Here is a 26406-nt window from a genome sequence, read left to right on the forward strand (position 1 = left end):
TTTCACTGGGGTTCACTGATGCCCAGTTGGATAAACGGACGAGGGTCCCTCGCCAAACACTCGATCAAGTTAAGGCGTGGGCCGAAGCACGTCAGAAAGAGTTCCAAGCTGAGTTGGATGAACGCTTGCGTTCACTTCAACAGGCTGACGAATTCGGCAGTACTCGCCAACATCTCAACATGAACAGTGAGTGCGAGTACTCGGACGATGAGCGGGAAGAATCCGATACCGACGCAAACCCTCGCCATAAGGCAAAAGGGAAGCGTAAGGAAGCGGACTTCCAACCGACAAGGAATTTTGGAGAAACCTTTAAACCAACGAACGCGGGGAGAAACCCACGTGACTTCTCCAAAACCTTTAGACCAACTGCTGCAAATACAGGAAAGTCCAAGTTTGCAAGGGACATTGCGGAAGCAATCGCCCCGAGAAGTGCCAAACAAATGTCCAACATCGGCACTTACGATGGTCTATCCGACCCAGACGACCACTTGAACAGATTCATTGCGGGGGGAACCGTCAGTAACTGGAACCCACGTGGTGTTATATGTTCCAGATGACTTTGGTTGGAGCGGCCAGGGCATGGTTCGATCGTTTACCGGTCCACCACATCTATGATTGGGCGGACTTTCAGAATAAGTTCAGCCAACACTTCAGCCAACAGAGGAAATATACTGAAGAACAGTGGACGATCCTCAACTGCATTAGAGAGGAGGATGAATCTTTACTAGACTTCATCACTCGCTTCAACTCCAAAAAGCTGAGTCTGGGCAACATAAGTGAAGATCTTGTTCGCGCCGCTTTCATCCAGGGCGCCGAATACCCAGAGCTTATCCGCACATTGACGGGTAAGGACGGCATGCCGTCCACATGGGATGCCATCATGACGGCGGCCAAGCGCTTTGCCGAGACGGAGAAGCAACTGGGAAGGGATCTTCCCCAGAGTACACACCTCTACACGCAAAGGACTAGAGAAAACAATGTTCGGATCGCCCGGCAGAACAAAAAGAGGAAGCTAGGTATTTGGCAGTCAAGGGTAAACTTTGACACCTCATCCAGCTCTAGCCCTCTTGTTGGCGGAAGGGATAACACACACCCTTCAAGCCGAAAACACCGGTGGACGCCACTCACCAAAAGCGTCACGGAGATATTTGCCACCGAAAAACTACCATGGCCAAAAGCTCCAATGATCCGGCAGCGACCTAATGCGGATCAAGGAAAATCCTGTGACTTCCACGGGACAAAAAGTCATAGTACGGAGGAGTGTACATCCTTGAAGGATATTGTTGAAACATTCGTTAAGGATGGAAGACTTGCACACCTTGTGGCATCAATCAAGAAGGGATGAAGGAATGATAACCGGTACACGGGCAATGGACGAAAGCCCGTTAACATCAGCATCAACATGGTTCATGGCAACATCAGAGGAAGAAAAAGGCGAGCGACAGAACCATGCGCGTGGAAGGAAGCTGAGGTGCGCTTCCCGCGAGTGCCAGGAGGACCCAGCAAAGAAGGCCCTATTGTCATCAAAAGCCAGCTGGGGCACTACATCACTTCTCGCACTCTTGCTGATAACGGCGCCTCGTCAACGGTGATGTACAGGCAGTTCTTCGACAAGCTAGATGACGAAGACAAGGAACGCCTGGAAACGATCTACGCCTCGATGGAAGGGTTCGACGGCAGCACCAACACCCCCTGGGTATCCTATCTTTCCCCGTCACTCTTACGGACGGGAATCACTCACGCACTGAAGACGTGGATTTTGTCGTGATGAGGAAGCCACACCACACATACGACATTCTCTTCGGAAGAGACGGGATGGCAAGATTCAACGCCGTGGTATCTTCAGTCCACGGCATGATGGGATGGCCAACAGCTGAGGGTGTAGCGATGATCACCGGCATTCCCCAGGTATGCATCGCATCTGTCTCATCTAAACCCAAACCAAAGATGGCTAAACCAACCATCACCGAACCAGAAAGATGGGCCTTCAACGGCAAATACCCTGACCAGGCCGTTACCATTGGCCCAACAGTTGTTGATCCCACACGCACCTTACTCAAACGCTTACTACAGAAAAATGCTGACATCTTCGCGTGGACACCAGCTGACATGACTGGTGTACCCCGAAGTAAGGCAGAGCATAAGCTCAAGTGCGATCCGGCTGTTACGCCAGTCGTACAAAAGCGCAGAGTAATGGGGCCAGAACAAACTAACGCGTGTAGAACCCAAGTCAAGGAACTCCTTGACGCAGGCATCGTACGCGTTAGCAGATATCAAACATGGGTTGCAAATCCCGTTATGGTACCGAAGAATAACAAACAATGGCGCATGTGCATAGATTTCAAGAACTTAAACAAAGCATGCCCCAAAGATTGTTATCCGTTACCCGAAATTGATCTTAAGGTGGATTCGTTAGCACCGTTTCGCCTTAAATGCTTCTTGGATGCGTATAAGGGGTACCACCAAATCCACATGGCCATTGATGACCAGGACAAAACCGCTTTTCGGACGCCCGATGGTACATTTTGTTATCAAATGATGCCATTTGGACTTAAGAATGCCGGGTCCACATACCAACGCCTGATGGACAACCAGTTTCATGCCCAAATTGGGAGGAACTTGGAAGTCTACATGGATGACTTGGTCATCAAAAGCCCTGACGCAGAAGCGATGCTGAAAGACATCGAAGAAACTTTCAACACGCTCAGGAAGATAAACATGAAGCTCAACCCGAGCAAGTGTGCCTTTGGAATGGAAGAAGGGAAGTTCTTGGGGGTCATCGTCACTAAAGATGGCTTCAGAGCGAACCCTGAAAAGGTCGAAGCCATTATCAAAATGGAATCACCTACTACCATCAAACAGGCTTAGACACTGAATGGACGACTAGTCGCACTTAATCGCTTTTTGGCAAACCACGCGGATAAGTCGTTTCCTTTCGTGTCAACGTTGAGAAACTGTTTAAAGAAAACGCACTTCCGCTGGACACCAGAAGCGGAAGCAGCTTTTCAGGAGATTCGGTCACGCTTGATCGAACTCCCAACGCTCACGGCACCAGAAGCGGGGGAGGGGTTAATCCTGTACCTTTTCGCAACAGATAGAGCAACCGGGGCGGTCCTGCTAGTTGAACGGAAAGGCACCCAGATGCCAATCTATTATGTCAGCCGTATCCTAACAGACGTAGAAACCCGGTACTCTACCCTCGAAAAATTAGTCTTAGCACTTATACACGCTTCACGTAGGTTAAGACGATATTTCCAGGGTCACCCAATCACCATTCTCTCCAACTTCAAACTTGCAAACGTTCTACGCAAACCCGAGTTATCGGGACGCCTAGCCGAATGGGCAATTGAGTTGGGGGAATACGCGATAAAGTATAAGCCAAGACCAGCCATAAAAGGCCAGGTTTTGGCCGACTTTATTGCGGAAGTGCCTGCATCGCGGGAAAAAGAGTGCCAGGAAGAGGCTCAACCCTCTCCAGCACAGGACATCAATGATGTCTGGCGACTCTACACTGATGGAGCAGCCAGTAACGAGGGTTCAGGCGCAGGGCTGAAACTAACCAACCCAGCAGGCCAAGAATACACTTACGCTATTCGACTGGATTTTCCAAGTACGAATAACGAAGCCGAGTATGAAGCATTCTTGGCCGGGCTGAGAATTGCGCGTAAGATGGGAGTGAAACACTTGGAAGCCCACGTGGATTCCATGTTAGTAGCCAATCAAATCAACGGGACGTACACGGCCGTGAACGACAAAATGGCCCTGTACCTCGCACAAGCAAAAACCCTTATGCGCGATTTTAACGATTGCAAAGTCATACACGTCAAGCGTAGTGAAAACAAATCTGCGGATGCGTTAAGCAAGCTTGCATCATTAGCCTTCACCCACTTGGGAAAGGACATCCGCATTGAACTCCTCGAGGCACCTTCGGTCCCGCACAAGGAAATTTGTGTCATCCAAACCGGCACAGAAACGTGGATGACACCAATAATAAAATACCTTGCGGCAGGTACACTACCAGAGTCAAAAACACAGGCAAGAAAACTACGCTGTAAAGCACTGAATTATCAACTCATCGATGACATCCTTTACAGACGTAACTTTTTTGGCCCACTCTTAAGATGCGTGGACAACCAAGATGCTGACTACCTCCTATGGGAAGTACACGAAGGCATCTGTGGAGTACACGCAGGTCCACGCGCTGTTGTAGCTAAGCTAAATAACGCGGGATACTTTTGGCCGGGGATGCATACGGATGCGCTGGCATACATCAGAAAATGCAGGTCTTGTCAGCTCTACGCACCCAACACGCACCGCCCGAAGAATGAACTTGTTCCAGTCACCTCTTCATGGCCATTTCAGAAGTGGGCCATCGATGTGACAGGCCCATTTCCCACAGCAGCAGGAAATGTTCAGTTCCTAGTGGTAGCCATCGACTACTTCACCAAGTGGATAGAAGCAAAACCCTTAGCCCAAACAACCGCGAAACATATCAAAAAATTTATTTGGGAATTTATTATTTGTCGTTTTGGACTTCCACAGAATTTGGCGAGCGATAACGGCACCAACTTTGCTGACTAGAAGCTACAAAAGTGGCTGGAAGAACCTCAAATCACCCACACTTTTACCTCAGTGGCGCACCCGCAGGGTAATGGTGAGGTAGAAAGAGCAAATAAGAGCATCGTCGAAGGCATAAAGAAAAGACTCTTGGAACACAGATCCGGCTGGGTGGACGAGCTTCCGCACGTCCTTTGGGCAAATAGAACGCTGAAAAAGGCCAGTATGGGAGAAACCCCGTTCAGTCTCACTTATGGCACTGAAGCCATGGTCCCGGTCGAAATTGGTTTACCCTCACCAAGGGTCTTGATTCAGCCAGAAGACAATGATGCGGAAAGACGGTTAGACCTTATGCTAACCGAGGAACGCAGAGACTTAGCCGCAGTGCGTGAAGAGAACTACAAGCGACAAATGCAAAAGTACTACAACACGCGGGTAAAACTCTGCAACTTCAATGTAGGAGACTACATACTGCGTAACAACGAGGCTTCGAACCAACAACGCCCAGGAAAACTGGCCCCGGTCTGGGAAGGGCCATACATTATCAAAGAAGTTCTGGGAAAGGGCGCATACCGGCTCGAAAGGCTCGATGGCACTCCCATCCCAAGAACATGGAATGGAGCTCAATTACGCAAATGTTATATGTAGATCAATTCCAAACTTGTAAAGAAAAGGCCTAGAGCCACTTCTAATGGAAATGATTCTCCTTTCACAATGTGTTGATAGCCTTACCCTTATACTTATGAACTTTCCACACTGATGTGCCGGTATTCACCGCATAAATATGGGAAGAAGTAAGTCGTTACGTGTGGAAGGCGGCAAAACCCGCATAAACACAAAACGGTAAAAATTTCAAAAGTTTTAAGGAAAACCTCCACGCAGGCCAGATGTAGGCAAAGTTTAGCCATCCTACTAAGTGCAAGTGACGGTCTTACCCGCACAATCACGAACAAGGAGGCAAAACTTCAACCTATTATCTACCACGTTCAAAGGTTAACTTATTCTAAACACTTAGAAAATTTCAAAGGAAAAGATGAGGAAAACTTCCACGCAGGTCAGATATAAGTAAAGTTAAGCCATCCTACTAAGTGTAAGTGACGGTCATACCCGCACAATCATGAAGAAGGAAGCGAAACAAACTTATAATTTGCCACGTTAAAAAGTTAACTTATCTAAGTACTAAAGAAATTGCTAAGTTAAATCAAAATATGCGTAAAATAAACAAGGCAAGGAATTAACACAATCTTTATTCCATCAAAATTCAAATATTACAAAGATTGCTGGGTGCATACCCGCATAAAAAAGAAGCTATACAAAAACAAAAATCTACGCTAATGGTGGAAAGGGATCTTCAGGATCAAGCTTCAGGACCACTTCCACTTGGACCCGCACCATCAGTAGAGCGTGGCGGTTCAAGGAAAGCTTTAAGGATAGCTAGCCCATCATCAGCAGCAGCAACTTCGTTCACCATCTCCACCACCGGATGCGGGAAGGCGGCATACTGGTTCACTACTTGGTCATAAACAGCTTCAGTATCCACATCGTACAAAGGGAAGTTGGAAGGCGGGATGCCTTTCTTAACGAACCCTAGACCAAGCAGGAAGCCGGCCTTTTCCCCATCCTCATGAGAAGCGTTGAGGGCTGCGCTCATGGCATCGTCGTATGATGTGTCCGTGAAGACTCGATGCACAACCTACAAGAAAAAATACAAGTATCAAAACCTTTTCTATTTAAAAAGAAAAGCGTAAAGACATTATGAAGTTAAGCTTACCTGAGACAACGCTTCTCGAAGAAGCCATTCCTTGGTAACCAGAGCTTCCTGGAGGGTAGCTTGAGCTTGGGTACGGGCGCGTTCGGCTTCACTTTTGTTGAGGTTGGCAAGCAACACTTCTTTAGCCGCAGCCTCTTCAACGCCCTTTAGCTTCCGCTCAGTCTGGTCAAGCACCCCCCTCTGGTCCAGGATCTCTTGGAGCTTCTTCGCGTCTTCCATCGCCAAGGCATCATGAGCCTGTTGGAGCGCCTCTAGTTTGGCTTTAAGTTCCTCATTCTCGAGGCGTAGAGGCTCAGCAACAGCTTCAGCCTTGGTGGCCCTTTCAGTTGCGTTCCGAGCAGTTTCCTTAGCCAGCCGAAGTTGTTCGTTAACAGCTTGGGCAGCCTTGGAACGGGCCTCGAGACGGGCCTGAACTTCAACTTCAAGGGCCTTGAACGCCTTCTCCTTCTCCGCAGCAGCGGCGGAGAGCCTCCTATTCTCCTCCCGGACAACCCGCGCCTGAGCTACTTCTTGGATACGAGCTGCTTTTAACTTGTCGTTTTCACGACAAAGCAGCTCGACGCGCGGCTGCATCCGGGCCAGGAGAACCCGAAGCTCATTGGTTAGCCTACCCTCCTGGTAGCTAGCCATGGCTTCCCCCAACGCACCACTGGGAGCTGCGTGACGAGCCCACTCCACGCACTCCACAGGTGTGCGAAGGGTTGTTCCTCGACGGATGTTCCATCGTGGAACATACACTTCATTGGAATCCGAAACTGCAAAAAACAAAAAGCAGTTAGGAAAAGATGATATATATAAAAAAAAAGGCCAAAAGAACCCTACGCACCTGTAGGGTCAACAACAGGCCGATAGCCGCCAAACCCATCACCTGAACCCAAGGGAAATCCGTCCAAGAGGTCAGGTAGATGGGAAGGAGGCAGAGGTTGGCGAGAAGTCCCATGCATACCTGAAGGATCGGCCGTCGTTGCCGATGACGGAGGAGGCATGGTGAAGGCCGCCGCGGTAGTAGAAACCAACGGAGGTGAACTCACAACCGTGGTCGCCGCTGCGGAGTCCGCAGAAAAAGTAACCGCCGGCTCAGTGAAAGATGCGGTAAATATGGCACTGACAGCCGGCGGTGATGTCATCACAGTTGGAACAGTTGGCTCAACTGGGTGAGCAACTGAACCAACTGAAACAGGCGCAGCCGCCTGAGTCGTCGCCTCAGGTAGGCTGACCAAGCCTACCGTCATGGATCCGGAGGTACTCCTCCCCGCTCCACCCTGGAATGCGGTAGCATCCACGCCTGCACAAGGAAGATAAGTATTAATGATGGAAAGCTATGAAGTTAAAAATAAAGTTTGTACTTACGGGTTTTCTTGAGCCTAAAAGTGCGGACAGGCGGGGATGATCCCGATGGAGCCGGCCTCTTTGCGCCGCTCACCGTCGTCATCCGGGGCTCTCCGGAGGTGACAGACGTCGCAGCCTCCGGAGCAGTGGTCTTATCACCACCAGGGTTCCCCGCCACCTCCTCGCTCTCGGTCTCTGAATCAGACCGAGGCGTCGGATCGGCAGTGGAGGCTACCTTCGCTTTCCCCTTCCCGCCGGCAGCCTTCTTCTTCCGCACCAACGGAGGACCATCTGCGGATTCCTCATCAGAACACAAGATTAGAGGAATTCCTGCAGAGGTTTCAGCATTGAGGGGTCGAGGGTTGAATAACGCCTTACCTGGCCGCCTGGCACTCAGGATCTTGTGGCCTAGCGGGTAGACCTCCACGAACCGTTCCGCCGTCTGTTCAAGGATGGGCAACTCGTTCTCATCTAGAGCACGAGTACCCATCCGAGCGGGACTATCAGCCTCCCGCGGATACAGGAGCGACTGCAAGTCGTTCCCCTCTGAAATAGAAGAAAAACAGTTAGAAGACAAACCTATATAAACAAAAAAGACAGAGCATACCGTAAGGAACCGAGTTCAAACCGTATTCAAGGACAATCGGGATCTTTTGCGCCTCCGCATCCTTCCACACCCGGCTCATCCCGAGCATCACCATCCCGGACTCCGCAAAGCGGTAAACCGGAGATTGGACTCGGGATATCTTTGAGAACCATTCCGCCTCCTGGTAGTTGGAGGCGTGAAGGCTGGGGAGTGCTTGCTCATTCTTGAACTTCATGGCAAGGGGGATGGCGCGAGCGGAGATAAAAAAGAACTCTCGCTTCCATGAACGAAGACTGCGCTCGGTTGCGCAAATTTTCAAACCCTTGATCCGGTTTATCAGAGTATACCACCCCTGGATGCATCTCCAAGAGTAGAAGGTCATCAGGCGGTCGACGAAGGGCTCAACGCCCAGAATCCGGCACACCCACTCGAAGTGGCGAATCTTCGCGATCGCCATCGGGTGCACCTCGGTCAGGTGTACACCGTGCCTCTCTAGGACACGGTACACAAACTTTGTCAAAGGGAACCTAAGATTCCCATAAACAAAGAATGCGGCATATACCCCGATCTTGCCTCTGGGGGCATCATACACCGTTTGATGAGGTTCAGGAAACTCAGGCTCGAGAGACTCGAGCATGAACTTCCTGACGATGTACTGATATAGATCGACAGGCAGAGCACACTGGCACTCGCCAGCAGTACTCTTGTCATCCTTGTCGGACGTGGATGACGGGTGCTCGGCGTACACCCCAGCCTCCTGGGCTGTAGCCTCAAGATCGTGAGCATAAGACATCTTGCAGGTATGAAAAAGAGAACGATTTCAAGAGAATGCTCGACTGAAAAGATGAGTATTCGCCGGAAATCGTTTTGAAGATGAAGAGAAAAGTGAAAGTGTGGATTACAAAGGACCCTCTCCCCCTTTATATACTAATCGCAATTAATGCGATGAATTTAATGCGGAAGAGAGAGAAATCGCAGGTGCAATGAAACTATGACACGTGGCAAAAAGCAAGCTGGCAACAGCTGTTGAAAGGACGCGTGCCAGTAATTTCGCGGCCACGCGCCCGAAAAGTCGCGCCCACGCGCCTGAAAAAGCGCTTGGAATGACCATATACTGTCACGTCGCCATAACTTCCTGCACGTCCTGACACTGTCAGAAGAAACCGTCGGACGACGTTTCAATAGTTTGGACTGTTCTTATCCTTTCACCAACTCTTCGAATTTCAAAATTTCAAAAAGATTCAAAAGCGGGAAAATACCTCTTACCTTGGCAACCAAGTAACTGTAAGACGAGTGCGGGTACAGTGTCAAAGCAAAACCCTTCACATACTTAGCACCCGCAGGGAATTGACGCCAGGAATACCTTGGAAGTAAAGTAACCGTAAGACGAGTGCGGGTACAGTGTCAAGGCAAAACCCTTCACATACTTAGCGCTTCGCGGGGAATTCAAACCAAGTAGGATCTTCTGGGCCATGCTTGCGGAAACGGGAATAACATCCCCGCATAGCGGGAACGTCGAGAACTATATTGTTGGAAACTCCAAGATGGAATTGGTGGTTTTAACATAATTGATCACTATGTTCAAAACTACCAAAACCCCATGGAGAATCCTCACAAGTGGGACTCAACGCTCCTGACTTGCGAGGAGGTTACAGACCTACCCGCTTCATACCCAAAGATCAAGCAGAAAAGTCGGGAATTTCTGCGTGACATTAGGAAAACCGCGGGAAGAATCCCCACGGAAAACCTTAAAACTAAACCCTTTTCAAAACCCATTGCTAGTCCAAAAGTTCACCTCACTTATTAATAATTCATGAGAAGAACATTGGACTGGGGGGACTTGAAGAGGTAGGTCCCAGCAGAGCCCAGTTGGACCCGCAAGACTCACCTTGAAGAGGGACGTCTGCGCAAGGACCAACTGCTTCCGCAGGACCCACCATGCTCAGAGAAGACCTTACGCGCAGTACGCCAGCTGTTCCCGCAGGGAAAGCCTTCCAATGGTGAAGTACCCTGCTTGTTCCCGCAGCTGCGGATACAAGCCATCAGGGAAGGCTACCCGCACTGATAGCAAGGTTACACGCACAAGGCACTAACTCGATACTTCGGTAATGTCACCTGAAGGAATGAGTAAGGCGGGAATACTCCCGCCCAAATGAGCCAGTCCGTATGCTTCTGGAAGATCTTTTGTACTATACCTGCCAAGGTATGGGCAAAATAGACGATCTGACCAAAACAGCCCATGAGCCAATCACAGGGTGACATCTCACCGACAACAGTACGAGGAGGAGCACCCTCTAGTACTGTTTGTCACTATTAGCCGCTGCCTACTCACCAACCCTCACTGTGGGACGTGCGTAGCCTACAGTTGGTGGAACAGTGCAGCCGGCCTTGTCACTATCGGCCGCAGCTTATCCACCAACCAGCATGGCTTGTGCGTAACCCACTGTTGGTAGAACAGGGATACTATTCAGCCGGCTGTACCTTCTTGGAAACCTACCTTCGGCTATAAATACTCCAACACCTTGGAATGGTAAGGACATCATCTGATATCTCATTATCTTATCTTCTCTAGCAATCTCTTAATATACACTTATATTCAGAGCAATCTAGTCTGATTCTCACGCCGGAGGGTGGTCACAAGGAGGAACCCCCCCTTCTCAGTGACGAGCTTACGGTGTCTGTTTTGCAGGTCACCTGAAGAACAACCTTCTTTGCTGGACCTCATCCTCGTGGGAAACATTACTTAACCCCCAGATTATCCGTAATCTGCCCAGGGTCACTTAGTGTTTCTTCAATTACCATAATAATATACAGATATAAAAAGATTTGAGAGGGTGTGTGCATTAAAAATAGATTTTAAGTTTGACTCATATAACCTGTTTGTAATAAAACAAAACCCAAACCTACCTATTCAAAACCAAATGGTTTGAATTGCCACATCATTATCAAGATTTCAAGAATTCGTTACCTGAAATCTGAATTTGAAGAAGCAAAGGTAGACAAAAATTGGTTAACCGATACACTCACTTTAAGATTCCACTGTGGAACCGAAAATACAAGCTTGCGCATACCTGCCATTGTAGTAATCTCAAAGTACTTGAAACAGTCTTCATATTTTAGGTATTTCATCAAAGTTCCAGTTTTGCAATGCATGATCCCTTGTAACTTGAATAAATTAATAAATAATTAGATAATTACAATGAGAAAGTGAAGATATAATATAATCAATTAATCTGAAGTTCACCTTGGCAACTATACTTGCTCCACTAACAGCTTCGGCTTTCTTTGCAACCACAAACTTAGTTGACGGTAATCTCTCGGTGAGCATCAGAAGCATTCCAAAAATCAAAAAACAAATAAGACTATGTTTGGAAATCATGGTTCCACATTATGATGCTCATATATGAACAAACCTTAATGTAAAATCAAAAATTTTACTCCTCATGGCAAATCAAGATTTGAGATTCATATAACTAACAGCTGACCAAATCATATGGATAACCCCACAATCCCAAAAGCGGCTTGAAATTTGAGAATTTTAAATCATCGTAATTTGCAAAATGCAAAGTCTAGAATCATTACCTTAGAGTTCCGTTTTTAACCCGCTTGTCTATGTCGCCACTCGCCCTGCACATAAATTTGTATACATGGTAGAACAAAATCACACATATATATCAACTAAACTTGTAGCTTAATCCAATAATGTTCAAACCTGCTGGAATAGATTTATCGGTTGTAATGCAACTATGATTACTTAAATGAATATACTAAAAAAGAAACATAAACTTGAAGTAACCAATGGTGGTCGATTGAGCTTCGGTGATGGCTAATTGAGCAGCAACGACGATCAATTGAGCAGCGGTCAGATAAGAAGGGGCAGAGTATTAGGGTTTTATTGAATGCTCCTAAAGCGTTTGAAATTTGAATGCTGAAGAAAGAGAAAACTGAAGATAAACCGCCTATTTTATGGCTTGAAACTTTCATAGGAAGTTTTGTGACGTGGATGCTCTATTTGTTTGACACAATAGCAAATTGAATGTGGTGGCGATGAAGGAGGCGATGGAGGTGGCGATGAAGGAGGATACGCCGGCGGCGATGGCGTAGGTGCTATCGGAACAGAGGAACGGCGATTGCGATGGCGATGGCGTGGCTGGCTGGTGGCGATGAAGGAGACGATGGGGGTGGATCATGGCGTAGGTGACGGCGTATATGCTAGAGAGAGATTAACCAACTGGAATTAGGGTTGACGAAAACAAAAAAAGAATGAAAAAACTGGATTTGGTTATTTCTATCGGAGCGGGCTGTATTAGAGCGGGTTGAACCGAATTAGACACTATTTTATGAAAATGGGTTAAAATTGGTGAGAGTGGCTAAGAAGATGACAAGTGGCATCACCTAGTACTTATTTATTAGTATAGATAGATTATAGTTTCAGTTTTGGCCCTTCACCTTTCAAGTTTTATTAAGACAGAAATTAAAATAAAGTTACAATTCCAACCTTGTACTTTGAATGTTTTAAGATTAGAAAATTGAAGGTAATTTATGATTCGAATCCTGAGCTTTGATATTGTTTGAATTATACTTGAATGGTTTGCAATTCGTTTAAATCTTTACAGTTTTAAACTTTTGAATCCCGTAGTTACGTTTATTAAATAAAATGAAAAGAAAGCGAACAGATGCTAAAGGTAAATTATCGTGAATATAATATTAACGATTAATAATGAGCGCGTAACGATAAATCGGGTCGATTTAACGAATTCACAAAAATCGACGAATATACAATACATTAAACGAAACTTTGAGATATATATACAAATAAATATCTTTATAAACAAAGCCGAAAATTTTAAAATGGGTCGGGTTTTCGGGTTTGAAAAATAACGAATGTTACATTTAACAAAGTAATTAGTTCACTGAATTAAAATGAATGGAAAAAACTATTCACTCCCCATGTAGTTTTCTACATACACCGATGAATCTCCTTTGGTCAAGTCGACGACTAGTTCAAGAACTCGATGGGGGTGAAATTCCCCCTTTTAATTTCTTCGATTTGATTGATATGAATTTCAACCTTTTTGGTATCTAAGAATGGTAATCGTTAACAAACTCTATCCTCCACTCCCCACCCCTCTTTTATTGAGACGAGTTTAAACCACTTTCTAATTCTTTAACGTTTGTGAATCACCTCCATCTCAACCCTCTGCCCCTTTCATATCTTTTATCCGATTCTAAACTTCCCTTCACCGTCATTGTTTAATTCCTATACACACGACATATGACTTTTGATTGATTATGAATTCTCACATTATCATCATTAGGGTTTTAAGGGGGTGTTTGGGATTCCTTATTTTACCTCCCTATAACTTTTCATTAAGTTAATAAGTTACAAAACTGTAACTTATAGAACTTTTCCTCTCACAATATAAGCAATCCCAAACACCTTATTACTTTTCAAAAAGTTAATAAGTTATAAGTTGGTGAAAATAAGCAATCCCAAACACCCCCTAAGTTCGTAAAAAGGGACTCAGAACATAGCCACACACGAGGGATTAGTTATATTTGTTTTTTTTCATTTTAGCAAATTACATAAATATTTCATAACTGGAGGACAATTATAGATGTGTTCGAGAAAAGATTGGCTTTATGGAAGGCGCACACATTGTCTATTGGTGGACGGGTGGTTCTAATTAAATCGGTTTTAGAAAGTTTACCGGTTTATTATTTTTCATTGTTCAAAGCTCCGAGCAAAGTGGTGGAAAAATTGGAAGGAATTATAAGAAGATTTCTTTGGAGCGGGTCTAACAGTACTAATAAAATACATTGGGTGGCGTGGGAGAGGGTCACTCTTCCTAAAAATAAAAGGGGGCTCGGAATATCGAGAATTAGAGATATTAATAATTCTTTTATAGCTAAATGGAGTTGGCGGCATAAAACTGAAAGAGGGGGCCTTTGGTACAAAGTGGTAGAGGCGATTCATTGGAAAAAGGTGTGCTGGGATCTGATTCTCGTTAATAAAAATTATAGTGGAGCTTGGAAGAATATTGCAAAGGTAGTTAACTCTTTAAAAGTGGATGGAAGGAAATTGGAAGATTTTATTAAAGGTAAACTTGGGGATGGTAAGGGTTTGAGTTTTTGGACTGATATATGTGTTGGGAGCTGCACCCTAAGGTCAGCTCTTCCAAATTTGTTTAAATTGGAAAAAAATAAGAATTGTTGTGTTAGTGATCGGTTTTGGAGGCAAGATTACAACTTCAGTTGGACGTGGGAGTGGATTAGAAATCCCTCTTTGAATGAGGAAAAGATTGAATGGGAACGGTGTTTTCAACTCATGGTCACTGCTAGTTGGGTAGATGGTTCGGACTCGTGGGAGTGGCTTGGAGATAGGGTTGGAATTTTTTTTGTGAACTCGGTTAAAAAGTTAATAGCAAAGAATAGAGATGCGGGTTGTAACTATGTTATGAAGTGGTGTAAGTGGATCCCGGATAAATGTAACATACATGTTGGAGGGCGGAGATAAACCATGTTCCAACTTGGGAAACGTTGGTCAAAAGGAACATTCAAGGGGTGAGTAGGTTATGCCCTTTGTGCGAAGAAGGGTTGGATACAATCGATCATATTACAACAGGGTATTTGGTGGCGGCAGTAGTGTGGGATCATTTAAGTCATTGGTGTAAGGTCCCGGCTATCTTTGGGTTCTCAGTTAGGGACGTCTTGGAGCTTCATAAGACGGTGGGGCTCCCGGATAAGAAAAACAAAGTTTTTTATGGTATTGTGGTTATAGCGTGTTGGAGCCTTTGAAAAGCGAGGAATGAAAGATTTTTCGAAAGGAAAGAGGTTAAGATAGATTCAATTATAGGCGAAATTAAATTGTTAGGATTTATTTGGTACAATCATAGATCCAAAAGGGGTCCTATAAATTGAACAAATTGGTGTAAGTTTAATCTCATGTAATAGCTGGTTAGTGGTGTTTTGGCTGTCCTCCGGCTTGTGGAGGGGGCTTGTTTTGGCTTTTTTGCTGGTTGTTTATAAAAGTTTACATTTCAAAAAAAAAAAAACATAAATGACCTTATTTAAAAAATGTAAAAGGTTACCTTGGTCGATGTGTACAAACTTAAAAGAGAAGTCAACAAAAGTTAATGCTAATATCCTTTATTCTATAATTATGTGAGATGAATCTCTAAATTTTTATAGATGGTTGTAAATTATTGTGAGTGGATGAGAGATTTTTTTTTTTAAAATATGAGTATTTGGAAGAACACTATTCATCATTTATTATTTTTTTAATATATTTGAAAGTGATTGTGAGCGAAGCAAAGAGAAAAAGAAAATATAATAATAAATATGAAAAAATATTATTTAATTGTATACGAGAGAGAAAATGTAGTGTATTTTAGTGAAATTATAGAGATAGAGAAACAATCGGGAATATGCTCTTAGATAATTCTCAGCAGGTCATCCATATTATTGTGAGTGATTTCCTTATATAGAGTAGTTGCGAGTGCCAGAGATAGAGAATTTTTTGTTGATTAGTAATTTGGAGAAACATTTTAACCCTATATAAGTTTTTAATGTTTATTGAAAGTGATTGTGAGTAAAAAAGAGATAAAATGTAACGATAATATTTAATTAAAAAAATGAGATAAAATACACTGATTTTAATATTAATTAGAGAAAATTACTTTTTGCGTCTCTGTGGTTTTAGTGTAGAGACACAATGAGTCCTCAAAAATTTTTTGAACTGGTTGAGTCCCCATGGTTTCAGAAACGAACAATTTGAGTCCCTGTGGTTTCAGAAACGAACAATTTGAGTCATTGTGATTTCAGTAAAATGAAAGTTTTACCCTGAAAGTTAAGTAAGGGCAGGGATTCAAATAGTTCGTTTCTGAAACCACAAGGACTCAACCAATTTAAAAAAATTTTCGAGGACTCATTGTGTCTATGCACTCAAACCACAGGGACGCAAAAAGTAATTTTCTCTATTAATTATTATAAAATTAAGACAAAAATTATAGAAAGAAAAAATTACTGTTTGAGTCCCTGTGGTTTTAAGGCGGAGACACAGTGAGTCCCTGAAAATTTTTTTAAACTGGTTGAGTCCCCGTGGTTTTAGAAACGAACCATTTGAGCCCCTGCCCTTACTTAACTTTCAGGGTAAAACTTTCATTTTACTGAAACCACAGGGACTCAAATTGTTCGTTTCTCAAACCACAGGGACTCAAATTGTTCATTTCTGAAACCACGGGGACTCAACCAGTTCAAAAATTTTTTCAGAGACTCACTATGCCTTCGTCCTAAAACCACAGGGATGCAAAAAGTAATTTTCTCTTATAGAAATTATAAAAATTAAGATAGAGACATGATGGAACGATTTTACTAATTGAAACCAAAAGCCCAAACCTAACCCGAGTTTATTTATGAAAAGAAAGGAAAGAAAAAGAAAATTTTATCTTCTTATCTTTTCTTTTGACGTCAACTCTTTCTTTTTAATTTTCTTTCCTTCATAATCTTTCTAATTTGGAATGACACAATTTTTCTTATTTTACTCCTTATTTTTTCTCCCCTCCCCTTTTTTTCTTTCCTTTAATGAAACTCAAAAACACTCTTTTTATGTTTTTTTTTCCTTCCTTAAATGAAACTCGGGAACATAATAATTTTTTTCCATCCCTCGTTTTTCTTCCTTTTCGATAAATGAAACTCTTAACACAGTGTTAACGAAACTTACGACACCGTTTCAGGAGTCTATACGTGATTCGCAAACCGCAGTTCCTTGTTACATTCCCAGTCGTAAAACCCTCAACCCACTCCTTCTCAGCCGCCACACCTCCGTCACCATGGCGTCAGCAATGGTCGCCACCGAAACCCGAAAACTCCCATGCCCTGGCCGCGGCGGCGTCATATCCCAAAACCTCACCGAAGAAGAATCCCGAGTCCGAGCCATCGCCGAGATCGTCAACAACATGGTCGAACTCTCTCGTTCTGGCCAAACCGTCGACCTAAACGCCATCAAATCCGCCGCCTGCCGCAAATACGGCCTCGCACGTGCTCCCAAGCTCGTTGAAATGATCGCCGCTTTGCCTGATACCGAGCGTGAGGCTCTGCTGCCCAAGCTCAGAGCCAAGCCGGTTAGGACGGCCTCCGGTATTGCGGTTGTGGCGGTTATGTCGAAGCCGCACCGGTGTCCGCATATTGCGACGACTGGGAATATATGTGTGTATTGTCCTGGTGGACCGGATTCGGATTTCGAGTATAGTACGCAGTCTTATACGGGGTACGAGCCCACCAGTATGCGGGCGATTCGTGCTAGGTCAGTTTTTCTAGTTGCTGGTTGGTTTGAATTCTAGTAATATTATTATTAGCAGAAAATACACCTAAGACACCCTGCATTACATCTAGGTTTATGTGGCTCACAGATTGAATTTGGAATTACATATAAATGTTCACATAAATGCTTTAAACACAAACAATTAAACGTAAATATAACAAATCAATGAGAAAACCAAGGTATGATTGCCTTTCAAAAAATAAAAAAATATATTTTTTTAAAAGATTTTTTTTTTTACTGATTTGGACCGATTTTTGACCAAGTTGACCCATTGATTACCGATTTGACCGACGGCAGGCTAATGTCCACCGACTAGACTAGCCGCCGGCTACTTCTGATTTTTACAATACTGATCAATTTACAAATTCCAGAATTCTTCACACATTTATGATTAACTGATTAGCCTGATATTTTGTACTAACCAACTGAATTGAAAAACACGTCATTTATTTTGGTAAATTATACTATGCATGTTACATCCTGAATGGTTATATTCATGATGACAAGTGTTACTGTGATTTTATCTAATAGTCTATGATCCAGAGATATACTATTATGAGCTCTTATTTTTTATGCTATACTTATCAAGTCCTCATAATAATTAAGTTATATTGCGATATACTAAAAAAGTTTTTGCATTTACTGTTTACTTTGCTAGATATAACCCGTATGTTCAAGCCAGGAGCAGGATTGATCAGTTGAAGCGATTGGGTCATAGTGTAGATAAGGTTTGACACAATGCTATTATGCAATTAAGTAATATGACTATATTTTTTTACTTATTGGGAAGTTTCATCGGGTTGTTTCAGGTTGAATTTATTTTAATGGGTGGCACGTTTATGTCATTGCCTGCTGAATACCGGGACTACTTTATAAGGAATCTTCATGATGCTTTATCAGGGCACACATCTGCAAATGTTGAAGAAGCAGTTGCTTATTCTGAACACAGTGCAACAAAATGTATAGGAATGACTATTGAGACGTAAGTTAATTCTTATAAATTTCGTATCATATTTTGGTAACAAACCAAAATGATACATTAACGTCGAGCATCTACCCTATGTTATTGTATGGGATAATGAATGATTTAATTCTTGACTGCTTTTCTTTCTAGGAGGCCAGATTACTGTCTTGGGCCTCATTTGAGGCAAATGCTTTCTTATGGTTGTACACGCTTGGAAATTGGGGTTCAGAGTACATATGAAGATGTTGCTCGTGACACTAATAGAGGGCACACGGTAGCAGCTGTTGCTGATTGCTTTTCTTTGGCAAAAGATGCTGGTTTCAAGGTGATTATGTTTCTTATTTGTGCTGATGAATTCCAATCAAACATCACTAGGTTGATTTTGTCTTTGTTAAATCAATTTTTTTTCTATTGTTTTATTATGGTTTTAGGTGGTTGCTCACATGATGCCTGATCTTCCAAATGTTGGTGTGGAACGTGATATGGAAAGCTTCAAGGAGTTCTTTGAAAATCCCGCCTTTAGAGCTGATGGGCTTAAAATTTATCCAACACTTGTCATTCGTGGAACTGGTCTTTATGAGCTCTGGAAAACTGGCAGGTATCATCTTCTTCACTTGACATAGCACTCTGTTATAGGGATGAAACTGTAAGGTTAATAATCATGGAACTGAGAAGCGGACTGATCTAAACACACTTGGTATCAGTCTGGTTTTGGTTTAGAATTGGTTCAAAGCCGTCCATAAATAGACTAGACACTTGCAGTTTTGTACTCCAATTAAACAAAACACAATTTAAATTCTAAGATCTGTATACTTAGTGCATATTTTAACTAGTAGAGTGCCAATTTTACCCTCAATGCATTTAAGAACAATCAAGATTCATTGATATAGATAATTAAGAGGATAAAATGGAAAAAAGTTGGTAAATAATGATTACTTGGGGCACAATAGAATTGAAATGCGGACAGTAATCTTGGTACAGAGGGAGTAGTCTGAAGAGTATATATATACATTGATAGAGATTATTAAGAGGACAAAATGCACAATATGAATGAACTCATTCAAATCATCTATTAATGGCAACCCAAAAATTTAAAGCAGACCCAAACCCATTCCATGATGACCCTGCTTATAGTTTAACAACTATAATGAACAACTCTATTCTAATTGGACTCTAATCTTAACAAATAGATACATTAGTCGCAGGGAATTACACTATAGCTTTAGGACCTGACCTGTAATAGGTGGTGCAAATGCCCTTATTTATTATAGGATGAAGATGATTCACTCCCAATAAGACCGTCTATTCGAGCAGTAAGTGTTAGATTAACATAAACATAGACAAATAAATAAAACCCAAATAAAACTCTTAACAAACTCAATTAATTAAATTTACTAACCAATCCATAATAACCAAAAGACTAAAATGTCTCTGAACTATTACACTTATGACAAGATTTGTCTTAACACTTTCATGTTTGAATTTTTTTCAAAGAAAAAAGCAGTTCGGTTCCGGATGAATCCAAACCAATAAAACGATTATTTAAATAATGTCCAACCCGAAATAAATTTCTTTAAAAACTTTATACCGGATAATCATAAATTCATGTCCAATGGTACCACCTGCTATTTTAGTTTTGTCTGCCAGGTCTGATTTATGTCCACCTCTATAATCTGAACGTGACATCAGCACCAATGGTTTGTATGCCATTCGCCTCAAATTATGTCTTTTGTATATCAGGTATAGAAATTATCCTCCAGAGCAGCTTGTTGACATTGTGGCTAGGATTCTTGCCATGGTGCCCCCATGGACCCGTGTTTACAGGGTTCAGAGGGATATCCCCATGCCTTTAGTTACGTCTGGCGTTGAAAAAGGGAATCTTCGTGAACTTGCTTTGGCACGTATGGATGATTTAGGTTTAAAATGCAGGGATGTGCGTACACGTGAAGCTGGAATTCAAGTAAGCAATTTTGAATTATTTTATACACATAATCAAACTTTGCCATTTTTTAAATGAATTTATAATCTGTTACAAACAAACTGAACTAGAGGTAGCCCAACCCATATTGCATTTTGTGCCAATGGTAGTACTTTTATGTATGGGCAGTATGGGTTGGGTAGGCTCAAATCCCTTTTTGGCCAAAATTTTATGTAAATAGTTGGTGCCAATTGTGATTATTAAAGTTAAAGAGCTCAACTAGCCATTTATTAACATTTGCCATTTATTGACATCTTTTTAATTTAAAATGGGTGATTTTCTATGCTTGAAATATATTTGTTTAGCTTATCTAAATTTTCAAACATGATCAATAAATTATGATGCTTTATTAATAATGAAATTTTTGAATGAAATGATTTAGGAGGGTTGGGTAATGTGTCTAACTGGGTATTTTTCTGTACGAGTTGAAAAGCTGAAATGGTTTATAATCTTTTAATAATAATGTTAAGTCCTACATATATAATTGGTGTCAAATATGATTACTAATTCATATTATCAAGTAGTAATCTATTATTTTGAATAACGAAGATTTAGGAAAATTTTACATTAAAATACAATTTGGCCATATTCTGCCTGTTTGATCTATCACCCATTTTTGTTTTGGTTTTATTTACCGACCTATTAGAGATATATAAAATACACTATCCAATTTGACCCATTCAAAAGTAACGGGTCGAAATGCTCGGCTTATCTACAATGGTTGAATCCACACATAACCCGTCTCTGTTATAATACATTTAGGATATTCACCACAAGATTAGGCCAGATGAGGTCCAGCTTGTACGGCGGGATTATACTGCAAATCAGGGATGGGAAACTTTTCTATCCTATGAAGACACGAGACAGGTAAAATTGAATTAATTTTATTTTTTTAGTTTTACCTCCAAAGAATTTGTTTTTAAACCTTATTTTTAATGAACATAGGATATTCTTGTTGGATTATTGCGTCTGCGAAAATGTGGCAAAAACGTCACTTGCCCAGAACTTGTTGGAAGATGCTCGATCGTTCGTGAACTTCATGTTTATGGAACCGCTGTTCCAGTACACGGTCGTGATGCTGATAAACTGCAACATCAGGTACTCTTTATGGGTTGGGTAATGGGTATCGTCAAAGTGGGTTGGGTTGACCCGAAATGTTTATTGTTTTGATTTACTTGTGGTGTTGGATATGGTAGGGGTATGGGACTCTGCTTATGGAGGAAGCTGAGCGGATTGCTAGTAGGGAGCACAGGTCAACGAAGATAGCTGTTATTTCGGGTGTCGGGACAAGGCATTATTATAGGAAGCTGGGTTACGAGCTTGAAGGGCCATATATGGTGAAGTACCTTGTATAAGTTTTTACATAAAATGCAGTTTTATAAGATATTAGTATTTGTATTCGACCAGTTTTTTGTTTGAAATTATTTTTTAGAATGATTCAGGAAATTAGATAGATCTGCAGGAATGGAAGCTATATGTATGATATGATTACAAAAATTACTTTTTAAGAGTTCAGGTGAGTTTTCAAGCCATTTTTCCAATGTCACAACCCATTAGACCAAAAATCACTTAGAAATACGAAAGTAACTATAAAAAATACGAAAATATGTTAAAGCATTTATGAGCTTATGTTTTAAGGATGTTTTATGGGTATGTATTTGTGCAAAGAATTGCGTAGCTTTCTTACATATTTTAAAACAGGATAGAGATGAAGGTAACGTGTGTGTACCCACCTTAAGTGTTGTATTAAGTTATTACCAGGCTTGTTGATGGCCTAGGTGTGGTCCGACTTGAATGATTGCTGACATGTGGATACGATGAACTTTAACACGTGGAGGTTCGTGGCTCCACAATTAGTGGGAGATAGGATCAGCTGAAAGAGATCATAACACTAGTTATGTTCATGGTTTCAGGCAGGCATCACTTATTGAATTATTGGTATAATGATATTTTGTTGGTCAGTCTTTGTCTGTTGTTAAATGTTTTTTTATTAATGTCTCATGCCACAACATGTAGTAAACTCGGTAGAGGGGACATTCTTAGAAGACCAAAGCAAGTCTTTTGAACCAAGATACAGATATCAAATAGATATAGCATGTAAATAGGAAATGATAAATCAACATAAATACAATCGGATTTTTTGTAGGTTCTTTTTCAAAAAGCACGCATAAAGTTTTAACATATTGCATACGCTGTAATATGAACACATACGTATTGCTTAAAAAGAAAAGACCAATACGGATCCAAGTCAAGCTTTATATTTATTATATTGATTGTTATATATTTTCAAACCTGATAAAGTTGGAGCTCGCTTATAGTATAACATTTTTGACTCGTTTGCACTTAGTAGCCCTAATACATATTCAAATTAAAAACTCGAATCTCACATTGTCTCAAATAAACATTAATCAATATTTGAAAAGCTATCATAAAAACCGTATTTGCAATATAATGTTCAAAAAATTCAATATTTAAAAAATACAGACCTTAATCTCATACATACATAATTGACAACTTATACTTTTTGAGAGGCAAAACACACTCGCTACTCTACATATACCTTACTCCTTCACCGCATCTACACTCCACAAGGTTGGCACCTATCACCTGGTTGAGGAGTACACCACTTTACCATCAGAATGTCCCACTTAATAAAATTTGACAACTTAAGAGAATAAGGAGTCAAGCCACATCAAATTCGAAAATGATTTCAAATTAAACTCGTGCCCTATCTAGCTTAAGCTCAACACGAGATGGCCTTAGTAGTAGTAGCAGCAGTTATTATTATTTTTTGTCAAACGAGTACTTAGAGTTTCCCCTTGAATTTAATTCAACAACAATTGTGGCAAAACACATATAGTTGAAGGGCTGAATTGTTATTTGTGGTTTTCTTTTAAGCCCTGTAAGTAACGCCGTCGTCGCATTGGCACCAGTCAAACTCCGATGGCGTTAACGAATTTGATACTGACGGTGGCGGGAGTAAGCGCGGTGATACTACTGATGAGGAGCGACGTGAAACAGTCTGCTTCCATATTCAAACGCAACGTCCGTCAGATTCGTCACTGGCTCGAAGAAGAATCTGCATCCGCCGCTAAGTACGTTTTCAATTCATGTATAACACTTCCCGTTTGCCATAGAAATTAAGCAATTCTTCTTCTGTTTTGCGGTTAGGATTCACTTTGTAGAAAGCCAGGGTTCCAAATTCTGCTAGTTGTTTAGATGACAGAGTGATATATAAAAAGTTAAATCTGAATGAATTGATGTAGGGATGAGGTCGGAATTTTCCAAAAACTTAATGATACCGGTACTGTAGGCAAAAATTTGTAAATACACCCCTACAGTTCCTGAAACCTAAAATAGTTGGTATAAATTGAAGCCTATTGTACTTGATGTAACAACTTTGGTAGAACTGCATCTCATGATGTTTTATCTACATCCATTTGTATATACGAGTGATTGCAGTAGCAGCATTGTTGCAGGATTTCTGATTAACACAAAGTTCACATTATTCATCCAAAATGCACTTTATAAGGTACTAGTGTGCATGAAAGCTGTCGCTTCTTGCGCCTAGGCCCATTTTTCATGCGAGGCTCAATAAACGCGCTTTTAGTTCCTAGGCGAGCACTTCAACATTGTCTATGCCAAGAACATGAGAAGATAAAAGCCGAGCAAAAGAAACGCAAGGAGTGCTATTAAAACTTAGATCTAGGAGAGGTCAAAGGCAATATATTGATACATTTTGTTATTCAAGTTCTGGAATTATATTTGAATCTTGACTATTTTAGAACTTTTGGCACTAATTAGATGATATTAAATGCTATATAATAGCTCTTGTTTATTTTATTTGAAGAATAGTATTATTTTTCATATTCATAATATATTTAACAATTTTTTATTCGAGTGCCCTTTTTTTTCTTCAGGCCCTTGCTTTTTTTGCGCCTTGCGCCTAGGCCCTAGGCGAGGCCAATGCGCCTTGAGTGCGTCTAGCGCATTTGATAACTATGCTAGTGTGTTGGGTTTTAGGTGATTCTATGTATCAACCGTACAACATCAACATGGTTTATTTGCAAAACAGTTTCTATTTGTCATTTGAAAGAAATAAAAAACTCATTTAGATTTTAGGCAGTGTAACATACTGATGAAGGATAAGAAATTATATAAATTGGTAAAATGGTATAATACTAGTGCCCCATTGAAAAACCTATGGTCTCACATTACTCCAAGATGCTTGCGTGTAATTTGAGTATAACTGGATGAAATCTTTTTATTTAATTATATTTTATATTTAGTAAATGACATTGAGATCACAACTCTATTCATGAAGAGTGAAGGTACAGATAACAATTGGATTTTGGAAAATACCTGATGATTAAACTACCCATGAAACATTGAGATCACAACTCTAATCACAATCCAACCATACCTCTACTTGATTTTTTAAATTTAAATTTTTTATTTTTGTATTATGTGTCATTTAATTCAGATTGCATCATGCATACTTTTGTTCTAAAACAGAAAAGTATTAAGCTGTTTTATCCTACTTTGTTCATATGCCATAGTTTTAATGTTTCATCTTAACCGAGCTTGGTCAAACTTGTTTTATATTTACAGGGAAGTAGAGAAGGCAAAACCCAAGGAGCTACCAAAGAAAGATATTCCCAAGGATAATTAAGCTGAGGTACAACACATAATGGCTAGGGTTAGAATAAAGAATTCAAATATATGTACGTGTACGTAAAACCCCGTATTCTGGCTTGTTTTTTTTACGTATGCTTGTCTTTTTGGTAGTAAGAACATATAAATGTGTTTTTTCTTTGTATTGGTTAAATTTTCCTCTTTGGCTCAATTTCCCATAGTTGCTACTTGCTAGCACCTTTATTCTTGTACTTCATGATTAGAGGTGAGCATTTGAGCCGCTTTGGTTTGTTGGGGTGAACGGGTTAGAGGCTGAACGGCTTTTAAAGAGCACAGGTTTCTAGCATCACGCACTCAAAATTTTGATATAAATAATTTATGTTTACAATTTAATGTATAATTTTTTTGTACAACATAAGCTGTTATAAACTAAATTTCCTGGAATTTTAAACCTATGCAAGTTGCCAACTCCATCACAAAGAAAGAAATTCTGTTCAGTTAATTAGATGCACAAACACGAAGACATGCCTTGTTTGTTTGCTCAATTGTGTTGGCGAACGTTCAGTGGTATGTTTGTTAGCTTAAGGTTTTTAATAAAAAAAAGTTATGCCAATATAATTAGATCCGCTTTCAGTATTAATGATAAAAATGTTTAATAAAAAAATGAATATATATGTATTATGTGATCTGTATATATTCCAAACTGATGTATGGTTGTAAGTTAAAAAAATTTAAAAACAAAACTACTAGTACTCAACTTATCACTTATAAATACATATACTGAAATAAGAGAAGAGTTCTCCTGAGTGTGAAATGCATGTAACCATGGTGTTGGCCGTGGGAAGATCTGTTCAATTACAGCAGATTTATTTGCAATTGGATGCTTATTTTTATTTTTCAATATAACACATGTTTATATTTGTTTATGCTTCTTTAAAAAATTAACAAACAGACACGAACACACTCATTTACTCAATAAACGAACATGAACAAGAAATTTCGTTCGATTATGTGTTTGTGAACGATCCGTTTGTCTGATAAAAGCTAAACAAACAAACAAACAAACATGAAGCCATGGACAAGACTTTCTTCGGTTCCAGCCCTAATCATAAAGGTTTGATTAAGGCAATTATGCATAAATCTCAATCTAGATCATAGACGCCTTGCTTTGTTTTACCTACGAGTCACCGCTGTTGTCACCTACACAGCTGTGACTTTTGTTTGTCGTCGTCACCGGTAAGCAATAAAAAGGAATATAGCAGGT

General features: G+C 41.2%; 1 protein-coding gene across 1 annotated transcript; it reads left to right on the forward strand.

Annotated features, from left to right (window-relative positions):
* Positions 1-17056: 17056 nt before the first annotated feature.
* LOC143598849 (elongator complex protein 3) lies at positions 17057-22029 on the forward strand. The gene is made up of 9 exons (XM_077076959.1): positions 17057-17547; positions 18224-18293; positions 18375-18547; positions 18680-18854; positions 18961-19127; positions 20270-20489; positions 21270-21374; positions 21453-21605; positions 21704-22029. The coding sequence occupies exons 1-9, from the start codon at positions 17075-17077 to the stop codon at positions 21860-21862; spliced, it is 1695 nt and encodes a 564-aa protein (XP_076933074.1). The 5' UTR covers positions 17057-17074; the 3' UTR covers positions 21863-22029.
* Positions 22030-26406: the final 4377 nt, after the last annotated feature.

This window comes from Bidens hawaiensis, unplaced genomic scaffold, assembly GCF_021521415.1.
Source record: "Bidens hawaiensis isolate Kalapana, Puna unplaced genomic scaffold, B.hawaiensis_p1.1 tig00050938_1, whole genome shotgun sequence".
In the NCBI taxonomy this organism is placed as follows: Eukaryota; Viridiplantae; Streptophyta; class Magnoliopsida; order Asterales; family Asteraceae; genus Bidens; species Bidens hawaiensis.